The sequence below is a fragment of the Desarmillaria tabescens genome, assembly GCF_030435595.1.
Source record: "Desarmillaria tabescens strain CCBAS 213 chromosome Unknown EV420scaffold_62, whole genome shotgun sequence".
Lineage (NCBI taxonomy): Eukaryota > Fungi > Basidiomycota > Agaricomycetes > Agaricales > Physalacriaceae > Desarmillaria > Desarmillaria tabescens.
Genome location: NW_026848361.1, coordinates 53,211 through 70,986, shown reverse-complemented (window position 1 = coordinate 70,986; position 17,776 = coordinate 53,211). Strand labels below are relative to the sequence as shown.

Here is a 17,776-nt window from a genome sequence, read left to right as displayed (position 1 = left end):
GATGTGCTCCTCATCATTTGCAGAATGATTTGCTTATATCTCTTCCAATATAGTTCGGATGAATGTGGGAATTTGTACAAATGATTATACAGCATATATCGTCTCTCATATAGCAGGAATACCTTCTCCAACCACTAGAAATGTGTAATACAAGGTATATCTCCTCCATCCCCTATTACTCTTTTTTAACATGTATTTTTGTAGGTTTTCTTCGAATCCTTGTGTTATACGAGGGATTTTGAGGTCAAGGAGTAAACTGGTAGAAGTTCTGAAGTATTCCGAGGTACAGAAAAGTGATTTTCCATATGTGCTCCTCCTAAACTGTGATATTGTTATTACCATCGTTTATGGAGCCCAATAAAAGGTTCCTATAGTCGTTTTAGGGTTTTAAATGTCAAGGAATCTATTGGTGATAGTCCCAGACTCATCCGAAGCATAGAAAAAAAAATAAACCATATGTGCACCCCAATCCCCACTTTTTTACAGTATTATACAGGTCAAATATTATAGAAGACAATGTATTCTAAGGTTTTCATAGTGTACAAATCGACTGGTATAGTTTTCAGAGCAATCCAAAGCATGCTGCACCCTAAAAATCCAATATGCTTGTCTAATCCTAGTAATAAAATGTGCCACAAGTGCTATAGAGGGATCGTTTGGGGGTTTTCAAGGTCAGGAAATTTATTGGTGAAGTCCCCCAGTCGATCCAATGCATGTATCACCCTAAAAACCCCCCAAAAAGCAAATATTGTAGCCATTTTTGCGAAAATACCTATATTACATGCTCTCCAGAGCCCCCATACCTCATCAGTAGATCCGCTTTTATGTTATTTGTGTTTATTAATATTCCAGTGCCATTCCCTGACCCACTGAGCACCCAGAAACCAGCCTAAATCCTATTCTGACTGGAAAATAGCCCCTATAATGCTATCATTTGGCCGCATCCAGCCGATTTCAGCCAGATATTGATGGGCTGACTTTACAGGCTAATTATAGATTTTTATGAAAGGCCCCACGGAAGATTCTAGCCCATCCCAATGGGAAATGAGCCTAATATTTGAGAAAATGCGGATTTAGATTGGATCCAGGCTCTCATACATGTGTATACTTATCAGGCCTGCAGGCCTCACAGAATTGTGTACAATCTGATTCCTGAGCCTACAGGAAATTGTATACACAACTGGCCTTATGAGGTGCCAGAGTACCATCCAATATTAGCATACACTGCATTTCCCCATGCCACATGATTCAATACAGGTTCTGTTTGAGTCAAGTGCTTGTCATCTGAATTGACCTCTATGTATCCGCTGCCTGGAAGATCTTGAAACTCATAGGGACTGCTGTAGAAGGGGTCCATCTCACTGTCTTGAAGTGCAGAAGAGCCTGATACAGCACCGATTTGTCTGGTCATCACAGTCTGTCCAGTTGTCATAGTCTGCTTGTAAGCTGGATGTGGCCTTGGACACTCCCTGACATTCTCAGATAGTCCTGTTGATACATGGTGAGATGTTCTGCTGTGACAGAGGAGTGCAGCCATACCTTGGTTTGCCTTGTCTGGCTGGGACTGAGCTGTCCATATGTTGCCAATGTTGCCTTGGGCTGTTCAAGGTGCATTATCACTGTTAGTAGAAGTCTCAGTGATGTTCTGCGTACTTGGCACCACTGTGGCATTCTGCTTCTTGGCTCCATGGCTCTTCCTCTTCTTCTGTCCTTCAGGCTCGACATCAGTATCATTCACTGGTTCTTCGAATGCGACCCTCTTCTTGCCGAGCTTTGGGTCAGTGCCATCTTTCTGCTTGTTTGTATTCTAGGAATGAACCTATCTGAGCATCCATTGGACCTTTGCACATATACAGTACATTACCTTAGTATTCTGCCTTGTGTGCATTTGTTTGGAATCCATTGGAGCAGGCTTTGGTACTGCTGCTTGCACAGTCCAAGAGTGCGATGTCTCTATCTCTGCACAGTACACGCCTTCATGATATGTATTTGTACTGATATTTATAGCCATGCATACAAAGACGTATGCATTGGCATCTTGATGGCCGGTAGGGGCTTCTGTAAATGAGACTCAGTACAAAATAAGAGTAATGGTCTACTAAGTGGGATCATATGAGCTATTTGGATTTCTGAATCTTCAAGAGCCTTTGCGAAATGTATTCTCTGACTGTCAGTCAAAGATGATGCACTTTTGTTTAGATACATGAGATCCATTTTGTCATTGATAGGAAGCGGTACCATTGGTGGCCAGCCAGTGAGAATCATGTTGTGTTCCTGCAGTGATTTACCCAAATGTCTCCAGGGGCATGATCTGTAATCAGGATAGCCATCCTGTGTTATAGGCAGAGCATCTCCCCCACAAATTAGGACATCATGGTGCACTGTCAAGCCATTAAATGACACTTTTTCTTGGTGGAAATTCAGACTACTTACCCAGTAATGCACTAAAGTTGACAGTATAGGAAAGATGTGCCGATTTTGCATTATCTGGCCTGTACAGCTTGTAGGTTGAGAAAATCTCTCTTGCTTTGCCTGCATCCTTTGTGACAGTGGTCATAGCAGTGGGAGGTTCTTCATATGGTAGGAGAGCTTCACCATCAACAGAAGTGGGAATGTCAGAACCACTAGGACTTGTGATCTCCTGCTCATGCTGCAGCTCTCTCTGTTGATGCAAGCTGACTACACTGTCTGATTTCTGGTTTCTTTTTAATAATAATAATTATATTGCAATAGCATAATAGTATCTTGACTCACTGAACATATGCCCAAAGGTGTGTAGTGGCCCAATCATTTTTCAGATGTAGTTTCTGATCTGCAAACTAGTAGAGCCAATATTAGCTGTAGATACCCATGAAAAGAACACAGTACATACCCCTTTTGCAAGGCCGGTCTCATGGAATACTACCATGGAAGGTCCATTGTCCTTTGGATTAGTGCCAACAACAGCCATGATGGCCTCAAACCCATCCTGTTGAGCATGATATTCCAGCTGACAACCTATTATTAATAAGGACAAAGACAGACACCTCAAGACTTACCTGCTTTGCAAGCTCTTGAAATGTATTCTTGAAGACTGACTGGCACTTTCCACATGTTCTCTGCCCTGCATTGAGGTCCATAACTTTGGCATATTCTATGAGAATACCCTTCCACTCATCATTTGGGAAAGACTCCTTGAAATTGCTATAAGCCAGAGATGCTTGGTCTTGATCTCAAGACTCGTTGGAATGTTCCGCTTTGTACTTCACAAGGAAGACATTCCAGTACAACATTTTATGGGTGATAACAGTTGGGAATGCACAGTTGATAATGTGTGATGGTTGAATGGCAGCATTGATCTTTGTTGTCTTCTTGATAACTTGCCAGATCTGATTGGCAGCTTTCTCAATGTGAGAGACAGTCTCTGCCTGCAAACGACCAGTGCAATGGGGTTCAGACAATTCAGCTTCAACCCCTGAACGTGGTGAAGGCTTGTCTTCCACCTCAGATGCATTGTCAGGTAGTATGCCTGACTCTGTCGGAACATCCATCAGAACATCATTCAGTGCTTCAAAGCCATCACTGGTCTCTATGGAGGATGCCTCATCGTGAGCAGTGGAAGGATGAAGATAGGTGCCAGCTGGTGTACTTAGGACACTGGTGTTGAATGAGAACTGATTGAGGTTCCTAGTAGCTACTGGAGTTATAGGTGAAGGGGCTGTCACCTGAAGCATAGGCACAGCAGGCTGGCTTGGACTTTTAGAATGCCCAGCTACACCCTTCAATGGTTGGATGTTTCCATTAGCTATAAGCTGACCAGCAAGACTTGGGTAGGATGTTGCAAATGCTGTGGTAGAGCCCAAATCTGTAGGCCTTTCCATTGGTGGATGTTCCTGGGAGGTTCTGTGAGCAGTAGAATGACTGATGGAGGTGGCTGAAGATGGATGGGAGTGAGCATGGTAGTAGGGTGACTCAGACCATAGATATCCCAACTTCATTGGCCTTGCAGATGGCAGTTGTTGAACTGGTGGACCTGCAGATGAAGGTTGAGTGGATGGTAATGGGAGACCCTGCATACCAGCCTGTTCAAATACCAACTGCAAATGTTCAACTCTTTTTCTTCCAGAGAAATCAATTGGACAGATTTTATGTCCTTGTGGTGGTTGTTGAGGAAGTGGAGATGGAGAATCAGGGTCTCTGCATGCATCCATCTGCAATATCGACAGTGTACTGTCACTTGGCAGCAGAAACCTAATGGGATGTGGCAAAACCATCGTTCCATTGAAGATTGACTCATTTTGCTGATCTGAGAAGTGTTGTAGAACACTAGTGCCTTGCATGTTGGGAGGGTTTTGTGCAGAACTGGCCAGGGATATACAACAATGAGCATCACATCATCTCACAAGAGCAAAAAATTGCACCATAGTTTTCATTCAGATTCTGTCCCTCGTTCAGATTTCCAAGCAGTCTTGGTGCTACAGGTGAAGAGAAGAGTTCATCCTCCTCCCCAGCAAAGTGCTGTGTCACAATAGGTGGGTGCAAGAGGGTAGGTGGATGGTCATCCTCTAGGTCGATGCTTGCCTCAGGATCGTCATCTTCCTCCTGTTGCTCGGCCTGAGCATAGTATTCTTCCCTCAACATGAATTCTTGACCACTACCAGCAAATTCCTCCTCTTCTTCTTCATCCTCTGAAGGTGTTGGGATACTCTCATAGACCTTCACACTTTTACGAGGCCTGGATGTCTGAGATGCAAGCTGTCCCAAACTTCCAATAAAACCAGAAGGTGGACGAACGTCTTGCACAGCCTGCAATTGAGTCTGAGACTTTAATGTTAGGAGTCCATTGACTCATATTTCAGAGAAAAAAGATGCACAGAATGATTCATTTAGCTTTTAGCATACCAATCCTACTGTCTGCATAATGGAAAATGAGCCCCTCTTTTGTCTGATAGCTCAAATTAATTAGTAGCACACTTATGACACTGTTTTCCATTGAAACAAGAGCATTTTGCTGTCCTTTGAATAAGGCTTGGAAAAGTTGGAGAATGGAGTACAAATGAACGTCAAGGCGAACCTCCTTTTCTGACATTCGCTAACTGCCATTTAGGGTCATCAGTGAAAATTGCAAACGTCTGAGAGCATCTGGGTTGGCAATATCCAGGTGAGTATTTCTATACCCCTTTATTAGTTTCCACCATATTTCCTTGACCAGGTCTCGGGCACACCTAATAAGTAGACCAATCGATTCATAGACCTCTGCCTGTTCACAGATACCATTCTTTTCCAGCCTGTTCAGTCAATCTGTTAGTGTCTCGTACAACTCAATTTTGAACTAATCAGACTTACAATCCATATAGATTTCTCATTCAAGTCTAGTGTCTTCTGTAGCAACATAGCGAGACACTTGTAAGAGCTTCATAGAGTGCTATACATGGGCCAGAAACCAAAATACACCACTGAGGAGGACAGAATCAAGGCTCGTTGCCTATCTAAAGCTAAGTATAGAGCTAGTGAATGGTATGTCCACAACTGTGGTGAGACTCTTGCAGTGACTGATGCTGAGCAGAGGAAAAGAGAGCCAAAGAATGGAGAACCATAAGACCAGTAAATGCTGCTGTGGTCGGCAAGGAAGTTCACCTTGTTGTAGTCCCTGAGAGAGTTTGCCACACACACAACTTCTAGATTCGCTTGTATGTCAATGCCATTTGATAGATAGGTGTATTGCTGATGTTGGATCTTTTCTACAACAGACATTTAAGGATGCTCATGCATACTCGACAAGTCTGCAATGTCAAGAAGAACAAGTGAAAGGCAAGAGCTGTTATAGTCACTTAGCTTTCAGAGATTGGAATGAAGGCATAGCTGAGCTCACTAGGTCAATTGCAGAGATAGAGGCCTGCATATCAGAAGGTACAAGACAAGATACTACATGGAATAAGCTCCGTTTGCACTGTCTCCAGGTGGAGATACAAATATGCAATAGCGGTCCATTATTTCTAGATGAAGCGTACAACGAAAAGTGTCTACCATGGCAAAATCTATGATATATGTATAAAGCTTACTTATTCTGACATTGAATTCCATGTTGCGAGTGCTAAGACTATAGAGAGACAGTGGGTTCTGAACTTTGAGATGTCAGACTCTGTGATTGCTGTCTGTCAATGCCCACGAAGTACTGCACAGATCTGCAACAGCACCCAAATCCCACAATCATAACCATTATGCTGTATGGGCATGGCCTGTATATGTATGCAAGTTAGGGCAGCACTGGTAAATGAAAGAAGGCTCACAATCAATCTTGTCATGGTCCATGATGCCATACTTGAAGGTGGAAGTTTGTACCCTTGCTTCCTCGCACATGTGGTAATCATTCTGATGAAGCGAAGAACATCCTGCGATGCATCAGAACTTATCATTGGAACATCAGCAGTAGATATCCAGAACATACCTGAATGTCTCGCTCAGACTCAAGAGCATCAGTGAGGCTGTCAAACAGCTCAAGATCTTTTGTTGTAAGATTCACTGTGGCCACTGTCCAATGAACCTGATGTTTGTGGTGTATCGGAATGACCCATTGTGTGTACATCCAGAACTTGAGTTTATGTGTATACCTCCATATAGTCTCGGATTCTGACTGGTTCCTCAGGGCAGCAAGATCATACATTGAGAAGAGAACAGTTGAGGATTCCAGGAAGGCATCAGATAGCAATGCTGCACATCCATTCATCACGTCGTCATTCAGAAGTGCTGCAGAGGTATACAAATGCCATAAAGCATCCACATCAAACACAAGTTTGGTCCAATTCTTCTCCTTGCATTGTGGCTGATAACAAGCAATGTCTTTGGTCATGGGACACTCAGGAGAAGGAACATTGAATATAATATTGATATCTGAGTTGCTGTTTAAGCCAGACTTCCAAGGCTAGGGAATATTCCACATTCAGTCAACAGAATAAGACAGGTAAGTGGGAGAGAACTTATGGCACCCATGTTGCTTGCTTTGAATGTTACGGTTTATTCATTTTTCTTCGTTTTACTCAGCTTGATTACTCATATGCAATCATCACGGACACTCTCTCATGATACTATTATTAGTGTACCCAAGTGTATTTAAGTAGAGCCTCAGCTGGCTTAAACCCCAGCTTTGGCTAAGGTTTATTCTACCCAACTCAAAGCTCCCTGTTTCGTGACTATCTAAGTCCTCGATCGACTTACTCAAATCTCCTTTGACCTCTAAGAGCATCGTCCACCAAAGTGCAAGTGGCGATCCTTAGTTGATCTAAGTCGATTTAGTTGGTTGTTGACATTTAGCCGAAGCTTGTCTACACGTTGCCCAGCGCCACATCAGAGAACGAACACTGCCCAACGACTTCTAAGCTTTATTCCAAAACTCACATTGTGCTGCTCGTCGATGTTGTATGTTGATCAGCGCGCATTGTCGAGCATCAACTGTATTTGTTAGGATCGTGCCAATAGGATTGTGGCGGTAAGTGCACGTAGCAGAATGCCGCGGGATGCGTCAGGCGTAGGCGAAGCTATTAGCAATGTCACCCCTGAGCCGAAGCCCTAAGATGGATACGGACGGAAGTCCACGGAGTGGCAGGGACAAGGTAAGAGATAAGTCCAACGGATCAGAGTTCCACGGACTGGAGAACGAGAGTTAGACTTAGAGTTAGAGAGAGAGAGATTTGGCTGAACCAAGTTGATATTCGAACTGAGTATCTACAGTGTAATTCTAAGGCTTATATACTAGTTAGGAGTCCGATCTAGTTCCTACTTGGAGTGGTCTACATTCTAGGGTTGTCGGAGGATGTATTCTACCGGTCGGTGGCCGATGGGGTCCGATGACATGTTCGCTACCGATGTCGGGCTATTGATAAATTAATATGGAGAAGTGAAATATAAAATAGAATATGAAATGGAATATGAAATAGAAAGTGGGAATCAGGATCCGTAGGTTTCTGGGCTGTGGCTTGTTGGGTTGAGTGGAAGTCGGGTTTCCGTCGGCATGCTCGTTACAGTATCCCCCCCTTAGCATTCTTGCCCTCAAGGACGCAGATCCCGATGGCCGAGTGTGTCCGCGTGGAATTTTTTCTGGTTGGTCACGTGAGTTTTCAACTCTTGACCTGTAACCACCACCATCTCCGTGTCTTTCCCTAACTCCGTCATCAACATTTGCTATGTCTTCTAACGTTGAGTATCGTTTGTCCGTAACTCCCGAGCCCTATGAGCCTGCCCCGACACCTGACAATCTTCGCCCGGACGAACTAGAAGTTTTCTTCGATGAGCGGGATGCCGCGGAAAAAGCGAGGGAGGACGCCGCGGAGGCCCATGAAGCCTGGAAGGCGCAAAAGCTGAAGGAGGAGAAGAAACAGGCCCAGGAGTTGGAGCAGCGGGAGAAGAAGTTGGCACGGGAGAAGCGGGTTGCCGAAGCCAAGGCAAAAGAGGAGCAGGAGGAGCGGGAGGCCATGGAGAGGAAGCGACAAGAGGAAGAGGCGGAGGTGAAGCGATTGGAAGAAGAGGCAAGGGCTTTGGAGGAGAGGAAAACCGCAGAGAAGAAGTTAGCGGATGAGGCTAAGGCCAAGGCGTTGGAGGCTCGGAAGGCCGCGGAGGCCGAGAAGGAGCAGGCAAAGGAGAAGGAAGGTGGCAGTGGGGGGAGCAAGGTTGGTAGCGGGTCCGACGGAGATGACGAGCGGGAGAAGGACCCAAAGGGGAAGGCATTGAAAAAGTTGGTAAAGCAGAGGAAGGATAGGAAGGGTAAGGGTAAGGCGACGGATTCGGAGGCCGCAGGGAATTCAAAGAAGAGGAAGGCCAAGTCCAGTGCGGTGGTATTGAGTGGAGAGGAGGAAGTCGCAGGGCCATTGGGGCGGCCATTGAAGAAGTTGAAAACCAAGCCTGAGATGCAGGCGGATGACGAGGAATATAAGGATAATGGTAGGCTTCCCCGTGGGTTCCGACTGTTTTGCTGACTTGGTGCATAGAGCATTGTGGATGTTGTAAGGCAGACAATGTAAAATGTTTCATTTGCCGTGGGCGTACTTGCGAACGGTGCAAATTAAAGAAGAACAAGTGTGTGTTTCCACAAGGTGAAAGTTCAGGATCCGCGGGGTCCAGTGAGGTCATCGACCTCCTACAAAAACTTTGCGACAAGATGGACAATTTCCAGGAAGGCTTGGAAAGGGTAGAGGGAAAGGTGGATTTCCTCGGAAGCCGCATCGATGACTTGGTCGACGATTTTCATGAGGGTGATGCTCCGGAATGGCCATCGGATTTCGTCGAGGAGGAGTTTAGGGAGGAATGGGTGGCGTCTAAGGTCGAGCTAGGGAACCTCAAGAACGTGAACTCGGAGGCCCTACGGATCGCGATGCATATGCGACTTGACAAGGACGTTGCCCAGTTGTGGAATGCCCACGTGACGGGTACCAAAACCCTCGATGCCATGGATCCCTTCGAGGTCGCCAACATGCAAGTTTGGTACAGCTGCCTTGGGAAAGACGGTCTTTGATTGGCCATCAAACATCGCGACCATTTCTTGGACGCAAGGGACAAGTTCTATTCGCTCAGAGGCCGTCGGATTGAGTGGGCGTTGTGGAAGAGGTATTTGGAGGATGCGGATGAGTTTTTGGTAGAGGATTCCGAAGGGGAGTTGGATCCCGAGGAGAAGAAGAGGGATGAGATGTGCCCGGGCGCGGGTGCCATCAGCGTTCCGGCACTGGATGAGCTGGAGCTTATTGTTATGAGTGATGAGGAGCAGGAAGGAAGTGGAGGGGAAGATAGGGTGGACGAGGATGTGGTGATGGGAGAGTTGGTGCACGCGGAATCCTAGGCGCTCTTCTTGGACTTGTATATATTTTTTGGATGTTGTCTTGTACACGGATTTTGAAGCGTGGGCCCCAATGGGCATAAATATATATATATATCTTGGCTTGTAGGCTTGAGTGAGTAAGAGGGAGAAGGAAAGCAAGAAATAGGCATCCGATGGGTTCCGTTCCCAATTAGGAAGGTAATTTGCAATAGTTTTTCAGGATTTGATTTGAAATTCGAGGAGCGGAGACCGTAGGGAGCCGATAAGTTATGAGTAGGTCAAGAAGCAATGGGCGAGGGTTTGAGGGAGACTTTGTGGATGGTGACTTTGGATAGCGGTCCTGGCTTGTCTGGGTAACGTTGGTGGAAGTCTTTGATATATTCGTCCGCAGAGAATTCTGTAGTGGGGATCCAGGCAAACTCTTCATCGGTACCTTCATAACCCAACCATTGGACTCGGTATAGGAGTGGACAGCGGAACCGATGGTCGAGTTTAGAGTTGAGGATTTGAGAGATCTCATACTGTTCTTCACCGTCGACTTCAACTGGAGGTGGTGGAGGTTGGGTACGGTTAGGAATAGTATTGGTCTCCACAGGTTCAAGTTGGGAGACATGGAACACAGGGTGAATGGAGTGGAGGTCCGACGGGAGTTTGAGAGTGAAGGAATGGGATCCTGGCTGAGCAATGATATCGAATGGTCCTAGGAATTTTTCGGCAAATTTCGCAGTAGGGCGAGTAGTTCTGATATGTTTGGAACTGAGGTAGACTTTGTCACCTACTTTGAAGTCAGGAGCCAGGGACCACCGCTTGTCCGCTTGTATGTTGTAACAGGACTGAGCATAAGTGATTTCATCTCGAAGGAATTGGTGGAGCTCATCAAGGTTAACGATGTAGTCACGGGCCCGAGCGGAGGCGATGTCGCGTTCAGGATGTACGGTGATATTGGGATGATAGCCTTTGTTAGCAAAGAATGGGGAGATCCCGGTGGAAGCGTTGGGAGCGTTGTTGTAAGCAAACTCGGCAATGGGTAGTAAGGTATCCCAATTGTCTTGTTGATAGGAGCAGTAGATGCAGATGTACTGTTCCAGAGTTTGGTTAGCGCGTTCAGTTTGTCCGTCAGCCTCTGGGTGATATCCAGAAGTGAAGTGAAGCTCCATATCCAAGGCTTTGGCAAGAGTGTGAGTGAACTGGGAGACAAATTCGGAGCCACGGTCAGAGGTTATATGATTGGGGACGCCATGTTTAGCGAACACATGGTTAACGAATAACCGAGCGAGCTCTTCGGAGTTGATGGTGTCGTGGGTAGGAATGAAAATTGCTTGCTTACTTGCACGGTCGACCACTACAAGGATAGCAGTGAATCCGTTGGAATCCGGTAATTGTTCGATGAAGTCCATGGAGATGGAATCCCACGGGCATTCTGGGACCGGCAATGGTTTGAGTAGGCCAAAAGGGCGGTGTCTAGGTGTTTTGTTACATCCACAGGTAGTGCAAGATTTAATGTAGTGGCGAACGTATTCACGCATCTGTGGCCAGGTGTAATTCTGTCGGACGAGTTTGAGAGTCCTATTTTGACCAAAATGACCTGCCAAGATGTGGTCGTGATTGTTTTGGAGAATGCGAAGATGGAGATCATCGGAGTCCTGGGACATAAATGCGACTGTCAAGACGTAGTAGTCCTGATTCATCCACGGACCACCGAGAGGAGTTGGAAGGGGAAGATGCGAGTTGGAAGCCTTCGGTGGAAGCGGAATCCAACGGCTGTGCATTCTTGATATCAGAGTGGAGCTTGTCGATGTCCATGATAGCACTAGCACGTAAGACAGGACCTTCAAGGAATGTAGCGCGGAGTGAAGTGGAGAGTTGTTCTTGAGTGAAAACGGGTCGGAAATTGTGAGGATTGACTTGAGCATATTGACTATCCTCCTCTTTAGGGTAGATGTCCCATCGTCTAGTGAGGGCATCCGGTTTCCCACCAAGTTTACCCGGTCGGAACCGAATAACAAGGTTGAATTGGGAGAGGAATTCGGACCAGTGCACTTGACGTTGAGTAAGGACCTTGGTAGTAGAGAAATACTCAAGGTTCTTGTGATCTGTAACGATGTCAATGGCTTCCACGGAGCCTTCAAGGTAGTGGCGCCAGTATTTGAAAGCTTCAAAGATGGCTAGAAGCTCTTTATCATGCGTATCGTAGTTGAGTTCGGCACCATGGAGACTCCGGGACAAGAAGGAGATTGGATGGATCTCACCATCCTCTAGGTAAATGGATAGGATGGCAGCAATAGTGTAGTCGGATGCGTCGGTTTCCACAACCAGTTGACGGTCGGGAAGCCAGTGGGTAAGGATAGGAGCATGAGTAAAAGCTTGCTTCAACTCATTGAAAGCGGATAGGCATTCGTCGTCGAATTTCACAGAGTTCCTTTGCGAGTGAGTCGTGTTAAGGGCAGGACGATCTCACTGTACTCGTGAATAAAACGGCAGGTAGAAATTAGCGAAGCCGAGGAAGGACTGGATATTCTTGACTTTCTGCGGGACCGGCCAGTCGGTAATAGCTTTGACCTTGTCTTCGGACATGCGTAAGCCTTCGGGTGAGAGGATGTAACCAAGATATTCGACGGAGTCCCAATGGAATTCACATTTGGAACCCTTGCAGTAGAGGCCATTAGCCCTGAGTCTGCGAAGGACTTCGCGTACGTGTTTTCGGTGATCCTCAGGATTGTCGGAGTAGATAAGGATGTCATCAAGGTATACGACGACAGATACATCGAGCATATCAGAAAAGATGTCATTGACGAAGCGCTGGAAAGCCGCAGGAGCGTTAGTGAGTCCAAATGGCATGACACGCCATTCAAAGGAGCCGTAGCAGGTCCGAAAAGCGGTTTTCCATTCATCACCCTCGGCTATGCGGACGAGATGATAGGCATGACGAAGGTCTAGCTTGGTGTAGAGACGAGTGGAACGCGCGGAATCGAGGAGGTCGGAAATGAGGGCAAAGGGTAACGGTCTTTTTTAGAGATTTTATTAAGGCCACGATAATCTACACAGAGTCTAAGTTCACCGGTTTTCTTCTTGACAAACAGTACCGGAGCTCCATGCGGAGAGCGGAAAGGAGTGATGAAACCATTATGGACATTATCATCAATAAACTCATGTAAGGCTTTTAGTTCGGATTCAGAAAGGGAATAGATGGGTCCGAGCGGAGGAGTGGAGCCTTCCTCAATATTGATCTTGAGGTCGTAAGGGCGATGCTCAGGGAGCTTTTCAGAAAGGGAATCACTGAATACATCAGCAAATTCATGGTACTCCGGTGGGACATCGGATAAGTTAGCGGGGGCCGCGGAGGTAGCTTTGCCACTAACACTAGGCATAGAAGGCTGCAATGTGAACTGCTGAGCTCCTTCTTCCGCACAGGCTCGGACAAAAGCGGCAGCCGAAATAATAGATATCTTGGGGGTGGCTGAAGCACCAAAGGAAGGAATGGTAGGGTAGGAATAGATAGGTTCATAAGGCGGCGGAGCCTGTCGGGATCTCGATTTTGGGGTGAAGGATGATGATTGGGATGGTTGGATTGGACTGGAAGAGTCCGAGTGGACTGGCACATGTGTGTCGGCAGCCGCGGGAGCGCTTGAAGAAGAAACAACTGATAATGGTGAACGGAAAGTGATACTGTGCTTTACCCAGTCAATCGACGGATTGTAGCGGGAGAGCCAGTTGTATCCCAGAACGATGTTACAAGATGAATCTAGACGAGTGACGTAGAAGTCAATAGGAAGGATGTCTCCGGAAGGGAAACGGATTGGAAGGGAAATGGATTGGGAGATGTGAGATCCGACGGAGCCATCAAGAAGCCGAAGTTGGACAGGTGGGATAGATTTGGTAAGGAGATTGTGATCCTCAACATACTTCGAATCAACAAAGCAGTGGCTAGAGCCAGAATCAACGAGTGCGAGAAAACGAAGGATAGTAGAAATGGGTGAACCGTCAGGCTCCGATCCGGAGCCAACTTCAGATGAGAGAGAGACAGTCAAGGAATGATTGGAAAGAGCGGCAGCATTGAGGGTTATGATCTCCAGTGCACTGTGACAGTCAACGCAACCCTGTCCTAGTGCGGAGGATACAGGGTTGCTCTCTAGTTTTCCGATTCCGATGGAACCGTTTCAATAGAGGCAGTGGACTCAGGAGTAGGGGCAGGAGTAGCTGCGGCTGCATGACCCCGAGCGGAGGCCGCGGCTTTGCGCTTGTTGCAATCTTCGGTCTTGTGCTTACCTCCGCAGAACATGCAGAGGTTATTCTTCCGACGGCGATCCTTTTCTTCTTGAGTAAGACGGCCATCTTTGCCTAACTTGTCAGCTGTAGGGCTTAGGGTTGGAAGAGGAAGAGTTGTTGGAGGAAGACGAAGATGATCCCGTGGAGCCCGAATGGGAGGACTTTTGGCTCACGGAGTTGGAGTTGGGAGACGAGGAGTTGGAACCCTTCGCCTTGTTGCTGTTGCTGGAAGAGGAAGATGGGTTGCTGCGATTTTCTCAGGAGATTTCGGCTTTCTGAGTCCAGTAGCGAGCGTCGAGCTCTTGAGCGAGATTCCGCATATCACGGAGATTATCGGGTTTCCCATGGTGAGCCATATCATCCTTGATGCAGGAGCAAAGGCCACGGTAGAAGGCATGACGAAGGGAGTTGTCACCGTAGCCAATAATGGCAGCATACTGATTGAATTTGACAATATACTTCATGATGCGGTCTCCATCGTGCATCCGAAGGTTTTCGAGTTCATCTTCGGCATCTCCGATGGCATCGAAGGGGCCGAAGTTGGTTCGGAGTTCTGAAAGGAAGGCGGCATAGGAGTATGCCCAGGCAGGAGGGTTGTGGTGATTAGGGTGGAGGATATCCAGGTTCGAACCAGTCGAGTGCGACACCGGAGAGGAAGGAGATGGCGTAGTTGACTTTGGCCAGTGTCCGAGCGGAACGCGTCGGGACGGTCGTTGAAGTTTAACTGGAGGGAGACAATGAAGGCTTTGAGTTTTCGGGAGTCCGAACCGTCGAAGGTATCTGGTTCCTTGACCTTGGTGCATACAGCACGTTGTCGATTGCCATTGACAGCATCGGAGACGCCGCGGAGGACATTCATAAGTTGAATGAGGATCTGGGCGTCGTTATTGGGAGGATTAGGGTTGTTACCAGGATTGTTGTTAGGTCCTCCTCCAGGACCGCCGGGACCACCAGGACCTCCAGGGCCACCTGGATTGGGTGGGCCACCGCCAGGATTTCCCGATGGGTTTCCATGGCCATTCATTGGCATGTGAGGGGGGAATTCCCCGTCTTCTGAACCTTGGTCGTCGTCGTCATCCCGACCTGGGATGTCATCGAACAGAGAGGTAGTTGGGTTCTGTGGGGGGTTGCTTCGATACTCACCCCAGCCATTGGATTCTGATCGCTGGGCTAGGAAGGGGTTAGGCGATCGGTTAACATCGGATTGGCGAGCAGTGAAGCCACTGTGAAGGTAGGTTTCCCTATGGGATTGTTGGCGAGGGGCGGAATCCGATCCGAAGAGAAGGGGACCCTCTTTTGAAGCAGAGGCAGGGATATCGTCCATGGTGTAGGTTCGGTTGTTGACCGTGGAGTTGCGGCTGGTTTCTGGAGGAACAGTGAAAGTAGAAGACATGGTTAGGAAGAAATTTCGACTCAAGGGTTTGAGTTCGAATATACTGTTAGGATCGTGCCAATAGGATTGCGGCAGTAAGTGCACAGTAGCGGAATGCCGCGGGATGCGTCAGGGCGTAGGCGAAGCTATTAGCAATGTCACCCCTGAGCCGAAGCCCTAAGATGGATACGGACGGAAGTCCACGGAGTGGCAGGGACAAGGTAAGAGATAAGTCCAACGGATCAGGAGTTCCACGGACTGGAGAACGAGAGTTAGACTTAGAGTTAGAGAGAGAGAGATTGGGCTGAACCAAGTTGATATTCGAACTGAGTATCTACAGTGTAATTCTAAGGCTTATATACTAGTTAGGAGTCCGATCTAGTTCCTACTCGGAGTGGTCTACATTCTAGGGTTGTCGGAGGATGTATTCTACCGGTCGGTAGCCGATGGGGTCCGATGACATGTTCGCTACCGATGTCGGGCTATTGATAAATTAATATGGAGAAGTGAAATATAAAATAGGAATATGAAATGGAATATGAAATAGAAAGTGGGAATCAGGATCCGTAGGTTTCCTGGGCTGTGGCTTGTTGGGTTGAGTGGAAGTCGGGTTTCCGTCGGCATGCTCGTTACAGTATTCCAGTGCCCGACCAGAGAGGTCATTGCCTTGTGTTCGTAAGGACAGTCTCGTGGCTGTTAGCGTATCGTGAGTGGACCGACAGAAGGATGACACACAAAAACAAACCTTTTCACTCATTCCATCCAGCTTGCTCGCTGTTGGCAGTCGTACTGCTGGCACTGACAAGCGCTTCACAACCCGCACTCCCCAATCTAAAAAATCATTCAAACTGATGCCAGTTACTGTCATCATACAAGCAGTCACGATCTCAGCAATCATCATGCTGATAACGACTAGTGAACTCTATCCTGTCCTAACGGTCGCATGGTTAATCATGACCATCGGACTCTTCGAAGAATAGATCCACATATGGATGCCCTTATCAGATGCCATTCCTGCAATCTCCACCGTTTTTATACTCTTTTTCTTGTCCATCTCCTTGTACCAAGTACAATGGTGCTGTCGCCAACAAAGACGAATCCGATCCCAACTTCCTTTCCACTACATACCCTCCACCCCGGCATATCCACCACAGATAATTGATATCCCCACAGCCTCTCAGCAAACCCTGCACGATGGCTGACCCATCACACCCAGAGGACCTGGAGAGTCCCTCTACGCATCGTCGCAATCCAACTTGGGATCCTCAGAGTCGAGCACCGACTCCTACAGAAGCACTACCGCAGAGTCAATCGACATCACTGATACCCGGGGCGTATTCTATGAGCAAGGAGACTCGCCCATACCAGGTATCTTCGACCAGCCTACAGTCCACCGTGAGTCAGGCAACAACGAGTCAGGAGAAGAAGGAGGGAGCATGGAGTCGGGTGAAGAAGGCACTCTCAATCTCTGGGACGAAGAAGGATGCAGGCTCCACAGCTTCCTCAAGAACGATGGGGGGTCTGATGAAGAAGACTCTGACCCTGATCCCAGAGACGAGTGGGCAGTTAGGGAAGTCAAAGGAGGACTCCCAGCAGAAGATGCTTGAGAAAGGAGGAGGTACAAGAAGTCTCGTCGAAGGGGGGACAATGACTTCGACGAAGATTCTGGAGAGCTTGGCCTTGGGGCCTCCGCTGCAACTACCACCCATACAGATGGAACAAGGACCCATGGACCTAGTTGGCCAGCAAACCGAGGGGCACCAGTTGCCTGGTATCCCCACACCAGTTGGGTCTACGCTGACTCAAGGGAAGAAGCTCCTATGGCCGGAAGCTCGACCAAGAGGCCCATCATGGTCTCCTCCCCTGCAGAGGCCAGCATGTCCCCTCCCGTCCTCTCCGCCAGTCAATCGGAGGATCAGCACCTCTGGGCTGAGTTCCTGGACTATGACTCCGAGGAACTTGGAACAGTTGCCGGCACTGGAGAACTCGCCAGAGTCTCCAATTTTACCCCGTCAGTCCCACCTCGAGCCTTCGCCGAACCCGTCCCCCACTACCAGTGTCCATGGACGCTTCTCTACCACATGCTTGTCGAGTCCCTCGAGCTCCCTCGAGATGCCAGGCTCACCCCAGAAGTCCAGGCCTGAATGGACTGAGCAAGAGCAAATGATGCACGCATCTGACAGGCCGAAATCGCAGTGCTCCATGGTCCCAACGGACTATGGGACCTCCCCCTCAAGCCCGATGCAACCGCTGCAGAGGTCGAGTTCAGAATTCGTACTGCCGCTCTTCGATACTCCGGTGCAGTCCAGCGAGCGGGAACAGACCTGGAGGCACGAAGAAGAGCCTGGAATGCC

At 47.8% G+C, this 17,776-nt stretch overlaps 2 protein-coding genes across 2 annotated transcripts; both read right to left on the bottom strand.

Moving 5' to 3' along the window:
• Window positions 1-1,186: 1,186 nt before the first annotated feature.
• Window positions 1,187-4,899, bottom strand: EV420DRAFT_1726813 (uncharacterized protein; the record flags this gene model as incomplete). Its single annotated transcript, XM_060479842.1, has 12 exons — window positions 1,187-1,488; window positions 1,540-1,599; window positions 1,654-1,807; window positions 1,865-2,058; window positions 2,190-2,408; window positions 2,434-2,702; window positions 2,755-2,819; window positions 2,873-2,968; window positions 3,039-3,183; window positions 3,244-4,285; window positions 4,383-4,803; window positions 4,882-4,899. The coding sequence occupies 12 exons, from the start codon at window positions 4,897-4,899 to the stop codon at window positions 1,187-1,189; spliced, it is 2,985 nt and encodes a 994-aa protein (XP_060324451.1).
• Window positions 4,900-5,657: 758 nt separating this feature from the next.
• Window positions 5,658-6,829, bottom strand: EV420DRAFT_1726811 (uncharacterized protein; the record flags this gene model as incomplete). The annotated part of the gene is made up of 7 exons (XM_060479841.1): window positions 5,658-5,720; window positions 5,852-5,875; window positions 6,007-6,017; window positions 6,042-6,099; window positions 6,156-6,218; window positions 6,270-6,371; window positions 6,428-6,829. 7 exons carry the CDS (start codon window positions 6,827-6,829, stop codon window positions 5,658-5,660), a joined length of 723 nt encoding a protein of 240 aa, XP_060324450.1.
• Window positions 6,830-17,776: the final 10,947 nt, after the last annotated feature.